General features: G+C 32.3%; 1 protein-coding gene across 4 annotated transcripts; it reads left to right on the top strand.

Moving 5' to 3' along the window:
* The first annotated feature begins 1,359 nt into the window (after positions 1-1,359).
* Positions 1,360-4,189, top strand: LOC112273292 (uncharacterized). Of its 4 annotated transcripts, none has more exons than XM_073529379.2 (3): positions 1,360-2,348; positions 2,700-2,851; positions 3,692-4,189. In XM_073529379.2, exon 1 carries the CDS (start codon positions 1,835-1,837, stop codon positions 2,168-2,170), a length of 336 nt encoding a protein of 111 aa, XP_073385480.1. In that variant the 5' UTR covers positions 1,360-1,834; the 3' UTR covers positions 2,171-2,348; positions 2,700-2,851; positions 3,692-4,189. The 4 variants fall into 4 exon arrangements, with proteins under 4 accessions (XP_073385480.1, XP_073385482.1, XP_073385481.1 ...); XM_073529381.2 differs by having other exon boundaries at positions 3,695-4,189; XM_073529380.2 differs by lacking the exon at positions 3,692-4,189 and adding an exon at positions 2,984-3,672.
* Positions 4,190-15,144: the final 10,955 nt, after the last annotated feature.

Below are 15,144 nucleotides of genomic sequence, written 5' to 3' on the forward strand. Positions count from 1 at the left end.
ACTTGGTTTGGTTTGGTGAACTGAGCTTTCTTACTAATGGAGAAGCATGTGGAAAGGCTGGCTCAGGGTGGTGATCCATTCCCCATCTCTGTTTGATTCACCAAACCAGCTTGATTCCATTCTGATCATGAACACAGCCCCTCTCTCTCTCTCTTTCTCTCTCTATTGAGGTCTTGGAAGATTTTTATAAGTATTGTGTGGAAGACAAACAACAAAGACAATGACAGAGGATTGAAAAAGTTTATACATTTAGGTAAAAAAAAAAAAAAAAAACAAACAAACAAACAAAAACAAACAAACAAAAACAAACAAACAAAATAACAAACAAATAAAACAAAACATAGAAGGAAAAAGTAAGTGTTTGTTTATTTGGTTTATTTTTTGCATCAATATTAGTGTTTGGTTGGATTTACAAGAGATGTTTTAAGTTTGAGAAAATAATAATTAAATCATGAATGCCTATAGATGTTATGATGAAATTTCTTATCTCAATGTTTGAATTTAGTAGTGCCTCCATTAATTATTTCTATGCTCAACAATGTTATTTTTTTCTAATTTTTTAAAAATTGCTAGCAAAGGCTTCTTCATTATATTGCAATTCATATTTGACTTTGATTGATTTGAATACAAATGAACCAGTTATTACAAAATACATGCAATTATAAACTTTACTTTCAACCAAGTCAAATCATGAGTTAGCATTGTCAAGGTATCTTTTAAATGTGCTTCAAAAATATACAAGAATACAAAATTTCCTTTGATCATAAAATAGTAAACATAAAAAGATATTATAAAGCTTGCACTTTTAGAACAAAGAATTTAATCTAGTTACAAAATCTTAAAACACTCATAGACACTTATAAACACTAAAGAAACCAGTAATATCATATGATAAAAGGATTCAAATCATGTAATATGAAAAAAATAACTTCAAATACTGATAAGTTGATTTCATCTGCTTTTCGATTTTAAATTGAACTTCTGTGCTCAAAGGATCTATTCAAAGGCAAGCTAAGAAAGTCAAATAGATTTTTTTTATTTTTTTATTTTTTATTTTTTAAATTTGTATGTAGTTATATAGAAGTTGAGACTTGACACTTAAAACAAAGTGCTCTAGGATGATTACTAACTTTCTTAAAATCAATTCTTGAAGAACAACTTGAAGACATTCACACACCTCTCTATGAAAATATATATATATATATATATATATGAATGTGTTAAATAAACCTAGGTTTTTGCTAAATTGACCGACCCATGATGAAGAATATGATAATCATAATGAATATGGTTGATTTTTATTGGTTTTAGTTATCATTTTTTCTTTTCTTTTTATGATAGGTGGATTAATCTAATAAAAACCTAGGTCTATTTTATATTCTCATATATATACACATTCATATATATATATATATATATATATAAGTGAGATTTTGATGTTACTAGCAAGTATGAGACAAGGCACACACAATGATCGGGAAAAACGTCAATGACCAGTTTATTGCTCAATTGGGATAACATTGCCTTTGGTCCAACACTAGCTAACTCATGGTGCTACTTGGGACCTGCTAAGTAATGTGCTACTTCTTGACGGCAAGCATGGGTGAATGCTGAGAGCGACGCCGTGCGGATGCTCGCAGGAGGGCGATAGATCCTGCTCGCAAATGCGGAGAGGACGGAATTCTGTCCATCAAATCTTCTACTTTTATTTTCTTTTTCTGTTTGAGAGAAGGCTAGGAGAGAGCACCCGTTGCAGCGACGATTGATTGTCAGAGGACGGGGAAATCTCCTGCTTCTGGAAATAGCCAGTCATCTACTCGTGAGTAGTGTGCGGATGGTCGTTGCGGAGCAGGAGGAGAGCATCTGTCGGAGATGGCGCAGAGGTAGGAGCATGGGCGCAGGCAACGGTTGGTTCCGTTTGAGTGGCCCAAGTGGAGCTGAGCGACAATTTGGGGGAAAGAGGGATTGTACGGAAAGCCAGGCTGGCCAGAGGACGAAGCTAATCCAACTGCCTCGTCGAACAACGGCGCGTCCCACTTGGGTTTCCGGACAAGCGGTACACGCCTTCCATTCCTGGCCAACCGCCTCACTTGCGCTTTGCTTCACCGTAAGCGCTCCGAAGCTGGCACCGAACCCCACCCTCATGGGCTTTTTGGGGAGAAGAGAGTAAGATTAGTGGCTTTCAGGCCCGCCCTCGTCCGGGGTGATCTGCAGATTCTGCTATCAATGTCAACTCTCACAACTGCATTGTTCTTAAATCAATCGATACACACTTGAAAATGTCGGGAATATTCACTTCAGCTTCCCCAGTTTTAGGGGCTTCAGAAGGAAACCCTAAGACAGAGGAGGTATGACTTCGGCTCTCTAAAAATTGGTTTCTCGACGTGTGTGGGGTGGCTAAACTTGAGTTCGTATTGCATGTTAATAAGAGAGTGTTAAATTCTAAGTAGAATGTGACATATTACTAATATGTCTCATTAAGAGAAGTGTTGAGATTCGGTATGAGCAGGACAGCAATACAACTGTGTGCTTCTGCCACCTCTCTCATGATAAATGAGCAAGCATTCTGAACAGCTTTAGTTTCCATTAATGTTGTTTTGGTTCTGTGAAATCATTGGTAGTAAGCCAGCCTCAGTTGTTGAATGGAAAAAAGGAGGAATCCCTAACTTTTTTTCTCTTTATACTCGTGTGGTTTGCAGTCCTGAGGAATCTTTATAAAGGCAGAAGGCAGTTGAAAGGTTGTTAAAATAAATTAAAAAACAACTCTGAAGAAGGCGTGCAAGCTGACTAGGACCTCTCTAGAACCAATAAAATTGATCTCCTTCCTGAGTTGTCTGTTTCACACAAGCAGGTATGGCCAATCAGACCCACTCCATGATTGAGCTTCTTCCACAACTTTTAGTTTCGAGCATTCGATTTTTTTTATAAAGCGGGCAACATGTGAATGAGCAATCTGAAGAACGGTATTCTACTTACTATTCAGGTTTCTTTGTAGGCAGCTGTGCTGTTTGTACCAGAAAGTTTCAAACATGAATGTCATGCACCATTAAATATGAGCTGGAAAAAGGGTGAAGATGGGTGGGTGAAGGAAAGAGGGGTGTTATTATTTCATGCAGGCAGTCACCAAAGGAGAATTTTTTAATTTGTGGCAGGCGGCTAAATAATAGCCTCTCTCTCTCTCTTCTCTCTCCTATCCAGAGGATATAGTAGAGTTTGATTGGCTTGTTAGCTTGGGGAGGATAACATTCTTCCAAGTGCTGCACACCAATCTGCCAGTACTCCCCAACTGTTTACATTTTCGGTGTTGGTGAAACTAGAATTCACCACACAAAGACTGGGCCAATTGTGTCCACATCTTTATATATTTGCTCTATGTTTATGTTCCACCTCTTTGCCACCTACTGATAAGTGTTCCAATTACTGTTACTTCATGTTGTTAAGTTTCCTAACAGCCAGGGAAATTTAGCAGTGGGTAGGCTGTAGGGCTTTGTATCTCTTTCCAGAAGTTTGTTATAACCATATCTTTAAACAGCACCCAAATCTAAACAGATCCCAAGTTTCCATGAGTTTTTTTTTTTTTTTTTTTTTTTTTTTTGGATATTAAAAGCTTGCCCGTAACCTCCAGACTTTTGTGGACGATTTTCCCCCTTATTCTGCCCAAAGTTCAGATTCTTCTTTCTTATTCTTGCAGCAGCAAATGAAGGAAGAAGATGAAGAATAAGAAAAAGGAATATATGTTTATTTATGGACATAAATGTGGAAGACAGTTTCGCTCTTTCCTTCAATATTTAGCCCCCCTCCCCCCCCCCACAAAGGCCATTTCTATTTTCAATGGGAACATGGAACAAAGCCCAGTTTGGCGCAGAAGTTGGGGGGTTCTCGAGATGCTGTTCCTGCCGACCAGAGTGTACCAACTTGCCCTAAAAGTAAACGTTTCGTAAAGCTTTTATATAGTTGAGGAGTTCAATAAGGACCCTTTTCACATTGCTATTCATCCAACTCAAGGATTCAAGCACGCCATGTTAGCCTACTTGCCCAAAGATGATGAGAGTGAATGAGGATACTCATGAGTCTTGATTTATAGATGTCCATTTTGAAAGACTATGGTTTAAAATCCTTACTAAAAGGTCCCTTGTTTGGAGAAAAAAAATAATAATAAAATAAAATAAAAATGGAAGTCTTGCCTTGTGATATATATATATATATACTAGGAAGAAGCAATGAAAGGACCTAAATCACTGTTTTATTACAAGTTTGAATATGTTAGTTCACATCCTAATTCCAATAATTTTTATAAGTAATTGTATTGTAATTTCATGTATTATAAAAATCCTTTTAAACATTGTTTTCTACTTCTTTTTTTTTCTTCCAAAAACCATCTTTTGAGGCCAATTGAATGGAATTTGTGGAACAAGAATATTCATGCCATGTGAAAAGAAAACACATTATATCTCAAATTTATTTTTTCCTTAAGGTTTTTTATATTCGATTTCCAAATATAAAGCCAACTAAGTGAAACTTCTTATTTTGAAACAATCGAAAGATTAAAAAAGTTGCAGCTTCTCACCTTGTCTATTTAGTATAAGAATCTCCCTACTCTTATAATAAACCACCCTTGATTACAATATAGATCAAGTAAGTAAATAATTAAATGCTAGCATAAGGAAACAAACTCAAACATAATGGACTAAGTTACACTTCCAACATATCACAACCACCATACTCTATTACATATCAATGTCTTGAAAAAATTGAAGTACATAAACAAAAAAAGAATTTTGTATGTATCTTGGCAAGAGGGTAGTAGACATGGACAACACCCTCTACTAGAAATGCCATCCCATGTATGATTATAAATGTATAAACATTAATCCAAGTATTATTTAATACAAGTTTAGCACCCATCATATCAGAGCAATTGGATGAAAGATCCTGGTTAACATGCATTTCTATATATATATATATATATATATCAGATTACAAACATATAATTAAAATAAATATCTTCTGGCAACTTCAAAGAATTCTGGATTGACTTTTTATTTTATTTTATTTTATTTTATTGTCTGTTCTTTTGCATAAAATCATTACAACATAAATGCATAGTTTACATGTATTTAGAGATAATTCACAGTTTTTATGCAATTATGGTATTAAAGAATTAGATTTTGTAATATAAACAAAGAAATATATTGGAATATTCACTATCATTAATGGTAAAAAATCCAGTAAATCTTCTATGACACCATTGGAGTTACACTCACAAGTATTATTTACAAAAAAATTGAGACTCGTCAAATCTTGGTTAAATAAATGTTTTCCTGTTTTTGTTAGATAAATAGTGAAAATAATTAAATTTTATTAAACTCCACTTAATTGAAGAACTTTCGATGTGAACTGAAACCAGTTTTCTAAGACCTAAAACTTAATCAATTTATTTGTCGATGAGCATTTATATATTTAATGCAACATTGCAGCTTATTTGACAGGAATTTGGTTAGTCTTAAATGCAAACACTATCAATAAACTTGTACAATCATTTCATGAATGTGGTACTTAAATCATTTCGCCATTATACTTATGAACTTCCACAACTACCACCACTAAGGTACAATTATATTCATGATATCCTCTCTCTCTCTCTCTCTCTCTCTCTCTATATATATATATACATTAAATCTTATGTGGGTCTTTATAAAAAACAAAAACGTGATAAGTTTGATTTATCCATGGAACATTTGATATATATATATATAAATAGCCTATTTTTTAATACCTCTATATACTTCGTACTATATACTATCTTTTATAAACCTACGTATGCATGTCTGTATGTAATCTGGAGACTCAACATGAATGAATGATATTCTCCCAACCATCCATCCATTCATTACTACTCAAAACCAAGTATCCCTTCTTCTAGGGTTTGTTCCTCTTCAGCTTTCCTTTCCAATTCAATTCAAATGCTTGGAGATCCATCTTTTGTAAGCCTACAAATTAATAATAAACTTCAATTCAAAACTTTTTCAAAGCATGGACAAAGCAAATGGAGTGAGTGAGTTTAGGGTCGGGTTGTGCCCAATGTAGGGAACGGGGAACAGAGTCAAGGAGACCCCCCAGCAAGGAATGGAACGGAGAACAAAAACATTGGGGGTAGAAGCCCAACCGCGTTCCCAAAATCCGGAAGCATATCCATCCCCTAAACTCTGTTCCTATCCACATTTATAAATGAAGCAGCTATGCGAATATTATTAATACTAATATTATTAAGAATAGAACAACAGACGATATCTCCTTGTGGTTTCCGATTCTGACCGGGTCGGGTCGGGCGGGGCCGGGTTCGGAGTAACGCGGGTGAACCATAACGGAACCTTTTTTTTTGGTTTGTTTGTTTCACTATTTCCGATAAAAGGAAAACGACGGCGATTTTTGCCGCTGCCAATGTGAACACGTGCACAGTTACACATGCGGATGAATGAACTTTATGGATGAATGTTCTGATGGATGCCGGTATGACCTCTCTTCATTCTTATACATTCTGAATAATAATACTAATCTTAATCTAAAATGCTATTAACTAATGTATTTACATTTTAGAACTTTTCATGTATTAATTCTTTGATCTTTATCGATTGTTGTGGAACAGTGCATCCTGTTTCACGCTAAACTTCTGAGAAGTGTATTTGAACCCCAAAACTTTTGGTTAGAATTTGTACTGCTAAACCTAATTTGCATTCTCTTTCCAGTCTTCAAGGTCAAATTTAAATGTTTTTTGAATGATACTGGATCGTTTGTGAAGTTGGCCCGGAGCTAGTAATTGTTGCAGAAATGCTTGCAATCAATGTATATATATATATATATATATATATAATGAATGGACACGTTGTTTGTATCATCTTCAAGTATGCATTGTTGTTGATAGTCTGTAATAGAAACCTAAGTAAGTTGTTTGTAGCTTAGTTCTTTACTATCAAATTTTGAAACTTTTACACGAAAATTCAAAATTCGAAAAGCAAAAAGTTGTGCAATTTGTTCATAAACTGTTGCTAGTGATTTGGTTTAGCACCCAATAATAATAGAGTGATGTAATTTGAACCTATTTTTGAACTAATAATTACTTGATGAATAGAATGCTAAAGAGATAATTTGAAAGATATAGACAGCTGCATTTGAATGTTTTAGGTATTGCAAATCATTCTAGCATGAAGTGGGTTACAAACATGAGTTTTAGTGTAGGAATAAATATGTGAAAAGGATCAATGGACATAAAATACAAGACACGTTGTAGGTGTTAGACTATAACAGTGACAATTAATTGTAAACAAAGTTTGAAACAACTTTTCTTTTGAGCTATGTTGGTTGAGATAAAAAAAATTATTTGTTGTCAAGATAAACAATAAAATTCAAAATATTGTAGGAAGGTAGAGTCAAAAAATATGGGCGTTCATTAAGCAAATTTCATTTGTAAAATTAAATGAACATAGTAACATTTTACATAATTTTGATAAGCATAAGGTGTAAAACCATAATATTTGAAATAAATAATATTTAGCAATGAAATTGTAGCTTGGTTGCCTTGTTTATTAAGTTTATTCAAAGAATTTGGCTGGTATCATCTTGTTATTTTTTTGCTTGTTTTCCATTCAACTTGTATTATATTTAATGTTCATTGGAACAGACAATAAGTTTAAGGTTAATTATGTTGTATTACATTTAATGAATTAATTAGACTATTAGGTTAGGGTCGATTGTATGCATAGTTGAGTGCATAAAACGGTTCAAACTTCAGATTATAAATATGCAGCAACATCTTTATACCTCTTAAGTATGCCTTAAATTTGTATACTTTCTTTTTGTAACTAAAATAGTAGTTCTTAATTTCTTAAATTATTATCATAGTTATATATATATATATATATATATATTGGATCCAAGGTAGGATTCGTCTATATTAGAGTTTTTGCTGAATGAGATTTTTATTAATTAGAATAAGTTGTTTTGAATAAGATATAGTAGGAAATTTGGAGCAAGTAGATTGGATACTAAGCTCAAGTTTTTTTTTTTTTTTTTTTTTTTTTTTTTACTTCATAATTACTTAATGAAAAATGAATAATTTATTATTTTAAAATATTTTAATGAATAAATTATTATATTATAATTATAACTTAAGTTTGGATTATGAAATTGCCCAAAAGTTTGACTAAGTAGTTTGCCTTGTTGTGCAAAGTATAAAAGCACATTTGAATCACAAAATGTACAAGAACATGCCAAAAATTGTATCAAAGTGCTGATTGGTATATCAATGATATACTAAAGGATTTTGATTAATTATTAGTGTTTGTATGTAAATCAAGATTTTTATAAGTTGATAAAGAATTTTGAATGATTCATGTAGAACAATGGTTTAGACATTGTGTATTTTATTATTATATTATAAACACCATTGTTTCTACTTATGGAATGTAAGATAGTTTAAACATTAAGCTTCTATGATTTTTATATGAGGCAATTAATTTTGTGTAAATATAACGACATTTATAGAAGTTATTTAAAGTATTTATTATTATTGACATCATTCTTTTACCAAGAATTTTAAATTTCAATATTAATTTTAATATCTTAGTAATAATACTAAAAAAATAAGATTATTATGTCAACAAAAGATATATGGAATAAATTGCAATCATGTATTGTATATTTAGTATTGTATCAGTTATACAAATGAACTGTAACTTGATATTCTGATTTTTTGTTTTGAAAAAAACTCTATCGTATGGTAAAAGAAAAATGTCATTTGTATGAACTAACACAACTAAGGCCTCATTTTGTATAATAGGATTTGTTTGATTCATTATGTTACTTGAAACTTGTAATTAGTTATAAAAATTATTGGTTTGTACTTAAAGTCATTATAAGCTATAAATATAAAATAAAAATATTGAAGATAAAAGGATAAGTTACCTATTCATTTTTTTAACATAATATATATATATATTTAAAATTTATATTTAAAATCTAAAAGATTTTAAACTGTTGATTTTGTGCAAGCTAAAAAAAAAGTAATTGTTTAATTTGTGGCAGCAAGCTTAGTGATTTAAAAAGAAATAATATTTTTTTGAATTATTATTATTTTTTAATAATTCAAATTCATTTTTTTTATTGGCTTAATTTTCCATTAGAAATATTAAAAATATAAACAAAATAAATTCTTACATAGCTAAGTAAATTACTATGCAATTCAATTAAATAAACTTGATATTTCTTGTTGTATTGTTTCATAAAACTAATATATTAAGATATAATTATTGTATATAAATTTAATAGTATGGCAATCAATAGAATATAATATTTTTGACTAATTTCTTAAAATATTAATAAATAAAAGAATACAAAATTGATTTTGGTAGCAATAGAAGTATCTAGGATATGAATCTCAAAAAAAGAAATCCTTAATATACTCTTGTATCACTCGAAAAGACTAGAAAATTACTCGAAATGGTAATATATTGAAGTAGAATGGCTATTGCCAAAGACAAGAAGACTAAAAAGTCTTGAGAGTAGACTTAAGACTAAAAAGACATTGAAAAGAGTGAAAAAGGCTTCATTCTTGCCTCCATGTATTTTTTGTTAGGTCCAATGTGTGTTCACTAATATCATATCCATACCAATGAATAAGATGTTCTAACATATTTTGGCACTACCTTAGATCTAAGACTTCTTCTACCTCAAATTCTTGATTATTATCCACTTCTATCGGAAGAGGTGGCATTTATCTTCTTCTCAAGATATTCATTATCTTATATGGCTCAAAAAGAGATATCTAGAATATAAGATGGATTTTCATAGATTCTAGTAGATATAATTATCATGGACATATATATTTACCTCAATAGTTACTTATATGATTAAATAGAAGTAGGTAAAATAGAATAATTTAATAAAGTCTTCTAGAGAAGCTTTCTAAAAACTTCATAGATGGGGTTTTGACTTTAGATGTGTTCGTAGTTTAGAAACTTAGCCAAAAAGCTAACCATGTATTCGTAGCTTATGGAATAAGTTACCTCTGTGTAATAGCTTGTAGAACAAGCCAACTATGTGGCATATATATAGATAACTTGCCTTACAAGATAAGACATGTGGCTAGCAAAGTCAACACATGTTGGAGGTCCTATAGAACATCGCAACATGGCTCTTAGTTAGATAGTATATATGGAGGCAAGAGTGAAGCCTTCTTCACTCTTGTCAAGGCCTTTCTAGTCTTAGTCTTATTTCAAGACTTTCTAGTCTTCTTATTTTTTGGCAATAGCCATTCTAGTTAATATTACATCACCTTTTGAGTGACTTTCTAGTTCTCTTCAATAATAGAAGAGTGTATTGAGGATTTCTTTTCTTCGAGATTCATGTCTTTGATAGTTTGACAAGAGTACTAATATATTCTTTCTGTCTTATTCTAAAAGTGAGTGGATTACTCTACTTCTATTATTGTATTTTGAAGATTGTCGACTATGTACCTTTAAACAAAAAATCTTGTTTTTTAATATTGATCTTTTCCTTAAAGAGAGTCGATTATCCTTCTTTGTGGGATTTGTTTTTAGAGGTTGTAGATTACCTTCCTCTAATTTAACTTTTGAATTTGCTTGAGTTGTTTATAGAAGGAAAGATTATCGATGCTACTCTCAATGGAAGTGAGAATAGATTTGTAATTATAGGAGATCTTCTTGAGCTTGTCAACACTCTAAGAGTGTAAATCTCATGTATTTTCAACGTGAATCATGGAAGTACTATGCCTACGCCTATGGAAGAAGTTGAGAGTTTGCGACAAGACATCATGCACTTGAAAGAAGCAAGTAGATCAATGTCACAACCAAATCTAAGGAATTTTGTTATTACAAGTATGACAAGGACAAGGATTAGTACGCCTGAGAAGTTTGATGGAATAAAATCAAAATTTTGAGGATTTTTGTAAGAAGTCAAGCTCTATCTAAGATTGCATCCTTTCCAATATCTTGATGGATTTATAGGCACACTACTATGAGAAAGTGCTCTCTCTTGGTTTGTACTTTTAATGGAAAAAGATTCATGACTCCTTTACGATTTGGATTCATTTTTAGAAGTATTTACGGCCACATTCAGAGAAAGTGATCGAGAATAAGTAGCAAAAACTAAGCTTCTATCCTTATGGCAAGGATCACGATTAGCTACTACATATGGTGCCGAATTCTAAAATCTTGCTTACAATGTGGATTAGAATGATAAACCACTTATCAACCAATTTCGATATAGATTGAAGGATAGTATCAAAGATTTGTAATTAACAATAATGAGGAACAAGTCAAGTAATGGCGGCAACTCCCAAGTTTTTTGAAACGTATTTGTCAAAGCCAAAAGCAATGGAAATTGATATGATACGTTTTAAACCTCTCACAAAGGAGAAAAAGACTCAACGTCACCAAGAGGGATTATGTTTATATTGTGGAGAAGCTAAGCACACTACTTAATATTGTCCAAAGAAGCAACACAATTACAAAATGAAGAGCACATTTACCAAAGAAGATAGCGTGTCAAAAAACGAGTTTCTCCAGCTACAATAGGCATCGTGTGGCTGGAATCATGTGCAACACCTAGTGAAGGTCTTATCCTCTCCTCAGACCCTTAACCTTATTTTATAATAGAAGTATATTTAGGACCTAATAATCACAAAGTCTTTGCTTTGTTAGATTCTGGAGCCTCATCATGTTTTATAGACGAAGCTTTTGCCAAAAATAAAAAAATATCTTTAGTGAAGAAAGTTAAATCCGTACATGTAGAAGTCATAGATGGTCGTTCGTTGTCTTTAGAAAATGTTATCCATGAAACTATTCCTTTAGATATAGCAATTAAAGATCATAACAATGTAGTAGTATTTAATGTAATAAAATCTCCCTCTAATCTGATTATTTTAGGATTATCATGGCTAGAAAAATATAACCCTCAAATAAATTGGATTTCTCATAATCTTAACTTTCCTAATAGTATAATCTAAGATTGCATTAGTAAAGTAAAAGTATGTAAGTCCAGTACGTCCAAATCTTTACTAATAGGTGCAAAAGCTTTCAATCATATTGGAAAAGAAGGATCATCTTTTGCTATATATGCTACACCCATTTCTATTGGTGAAACAATGTCAAGTGGTATTCCTAAGCAATATCAAAAATTCCAAGACGTTTTTGAAAAGAAGAATGTATATATTCTTCTCGAGCATCAATTTTATGATTGTTCAATTGATTTGCAAGAAGGAGCTCAACCACCATTCGGACTAATCTATAGCTTATTGCAAAATGAATTGGATCCATTAAAGAAGTTTATTAATGAAAATTTGGCAAAAAACTTCATACGCCATTCTAAATCTCCAACCAAGGCTCTTATCTTATTTGTGAAGAATAAAGACGAATCTCTACGAATGTGTGTGGATTATCGAGGACTCAACAAGATCACCATCAAAAATAGGTATCATTTGTCTTTGATTTCAAGACTTCTTGACCAACTCAATTAAGCAAAGATCTATACCAAAATAGATCTACGAGGAACATATAATTTAGTTCGTATCAAAGAAGGACATGAATGAAAGACTGCTTTTCAAACTAGCTTTGGATATTTTGAATATAATGTCATGCCTTTTGGACTCATGAATGCACTGACCGCTTTTCAACATCTTATGAATGATGTTTTTCATGAGTTTTTAGATGATTTCGTTGTTTGCTATTTAGAAGACATTCTAATCTACTCTAAGAATTTAGAAGAATATGAACTTCATGTTCGTCGCGTGTTACAGAAACTTAGAGATGCAAGATTATATGCCAAATTAGAAAAGTGTGTATTCTACACTACTCAAATTGATTTCTTAAGATACATCATTTCTAACGATGGCCTTATGATGGATCCCAAGAAGGTTTAAACTATCATAAATTGGAAGATTCCAAGAACAGTACGAGATGTGCAATGTTTTTTGGGCTTGGCTAATTACTATCGAGTCTTTATCAAGAATTTTTCTCAAATTGCAGCTACACTTATACGTTTGACTTCTAAAGACAAACTTGAGTAGAATAAAGAAATAGAAGCATCATTTGATGTTTTAAAGAAAGAATTTATTTCTGCACCAATCTTATATTCCGTTGACTTCTTCAAGGCATTTTTTATGGAAATAGATGCATCAGATTTTGCTATAGGTGCCGTGTTGTCACAAATGAGAATGGATGACAAACTCCGTCCAATAGCTTTTCATTTGAGGAAATTTTCAAGAGTCGAGATTAATTATGACATCCATGATAAAGAGCTCTTTGCAATCGTGGATTCATTTTAAGAATGGCGTCATTATCTAGAAGGCACCTCAAGTCCAGTTACCATATATACAAACATAAGAACCTAGAGTGCTTCATGTCAGCACGTGTCTTAAATCGTCGTCAAGCCCATTGGAGCATGTCTTTATCTAGATTCAATTTCAAGATCACTTATTGACCTAAAAAATAACAAGGTCTATCAGATGCTCTTTCTAAACATTCTTATCTTGCACCAAAAGAAGGAGATGCATCTTTTGATCAACAAAGATCAGTTCTCTTGAAGCCCGAGTATTTTCATCTTCGAGCTATAAAATCAACATTGACTGTTGATTCAATATCTGTGAAGTAAATTCAATCAAGGATGTCATCTGATCTTCTTGTTCAAGATATCAAGGATACTTCTTCTAAGTCCCATGATACTTCCAAGTTTGAATTCAAGAATAATCTATTATATTTTGAAGGACGCCTATATGTTCCAAAAGGTGAAGCCTCATTACGTGTTCTTCAAGCTTCTCATGACTTTTCAGCAAAAGGATACTTTGGATACAATAAAACTTTGGAATTAATATGCAAGGATTTTTGGTGGCTGCAAATGTGGAAGGTAGTGAAAGATTTTGTACAATCTTGTGATGTTTGCTTAAGATCAAAAACTCCTTGTGTCAAGGACAAAGACTCGATGAGGAAAAATATACACAAAAAGGCTATCTCGATATAATAAGTCAAAATATAAACAAGTATGTATATTAAAAAGAAACTGGAATGGCTATTGCCACAAGACAAGAAACTAAAGACTCTTGAACCTGGATTAGGAGCAAGAAAGGAGTTCACAAGAGAGAAGAAGCCTTCACTCTTGTCTCTATATATACTATCTAACTAGGGGCTATGTGGCGACGTTCTATAGGACCTCCAATGTGTGTTGACTTTGTAGGACACATGCCTTGACTTACAAGACAAGTTTTTCTATGTGTGGGCCACATAGTTAGCTTGATCTTCAAGCTAACAACATGTGTGGCACATGGCCTAGTTGTTGACCACGTTTCTAATCTAAAAAGTCAATTAAAGACACCTATGAAGTCAAAGCAGCGTCTAGGAAGTTTCTAGGAAGCTTCTATATTAAATATTATAGAATTAACTTACTTTTATCTACTTTTACTTACTTCTACCTATTTCTATATGTAATTATTAGCTTACATGATTATGGCCGTGACACCTTGTCATCGACATTATGGACTTCTTCAGCCGTTACTTATTCTATAACAACCATGGTCTTCTGTTTCTATGGATTTCATCACGGATCTTCCAATCTTAGATTCTTATGACTTTATATTCATGATAGTAGATCGTTTTACCAAGATGGCACATTTTGTACTATGTACAAAATCTATCACAGGTGAAGAAACAACTAAGCTTTTCATTAACAATATCTATCGCTATCATGGATTCTCAAAGGATATTATATCGGATAGTGGGACTCAATTTGTATCAAGATTTTGAAGAATCCTATTCAAGAGTCTAAAGGTGGTTATAAAGCTTTCTTCAGCTTTTCATCCTCAAACCAATGGATAAATAGAACAAATAAATCAAGTTTTGGAGCAGTATTTGAGATGTACCATCAGCTATCATCAAGATGATTGGACAACTCTTTTACCATTGGCAGAGTTTGTATATAATAATTCGGTACATTCTTTGACTCAAAAAACACCTTTCTTTGGCAATTATGGTCATCACCCATGTCTTGATACTTTTGACTTTTCAAAAGTTGATAATCCTACGGCGGAAGATTTAGCAAATCGCTTGTTAGAGCTACATACAATAATGAAGATACAAT

The sequence above is a fragment of the Physcomitrium patens genome, chromosome 20 (assembly GCF_059467195.1).
Source record: "Physcomitrium patens ecotype Gransden chromosome 20, ASM5946719v1, whole genome shotgun sequence".
NCBI lineage: Eukaryota > Viridiplantae > Streptophyta > Bryopsida > Funariales > Funariaceae > Physcomitrium > Physcomitrium patens.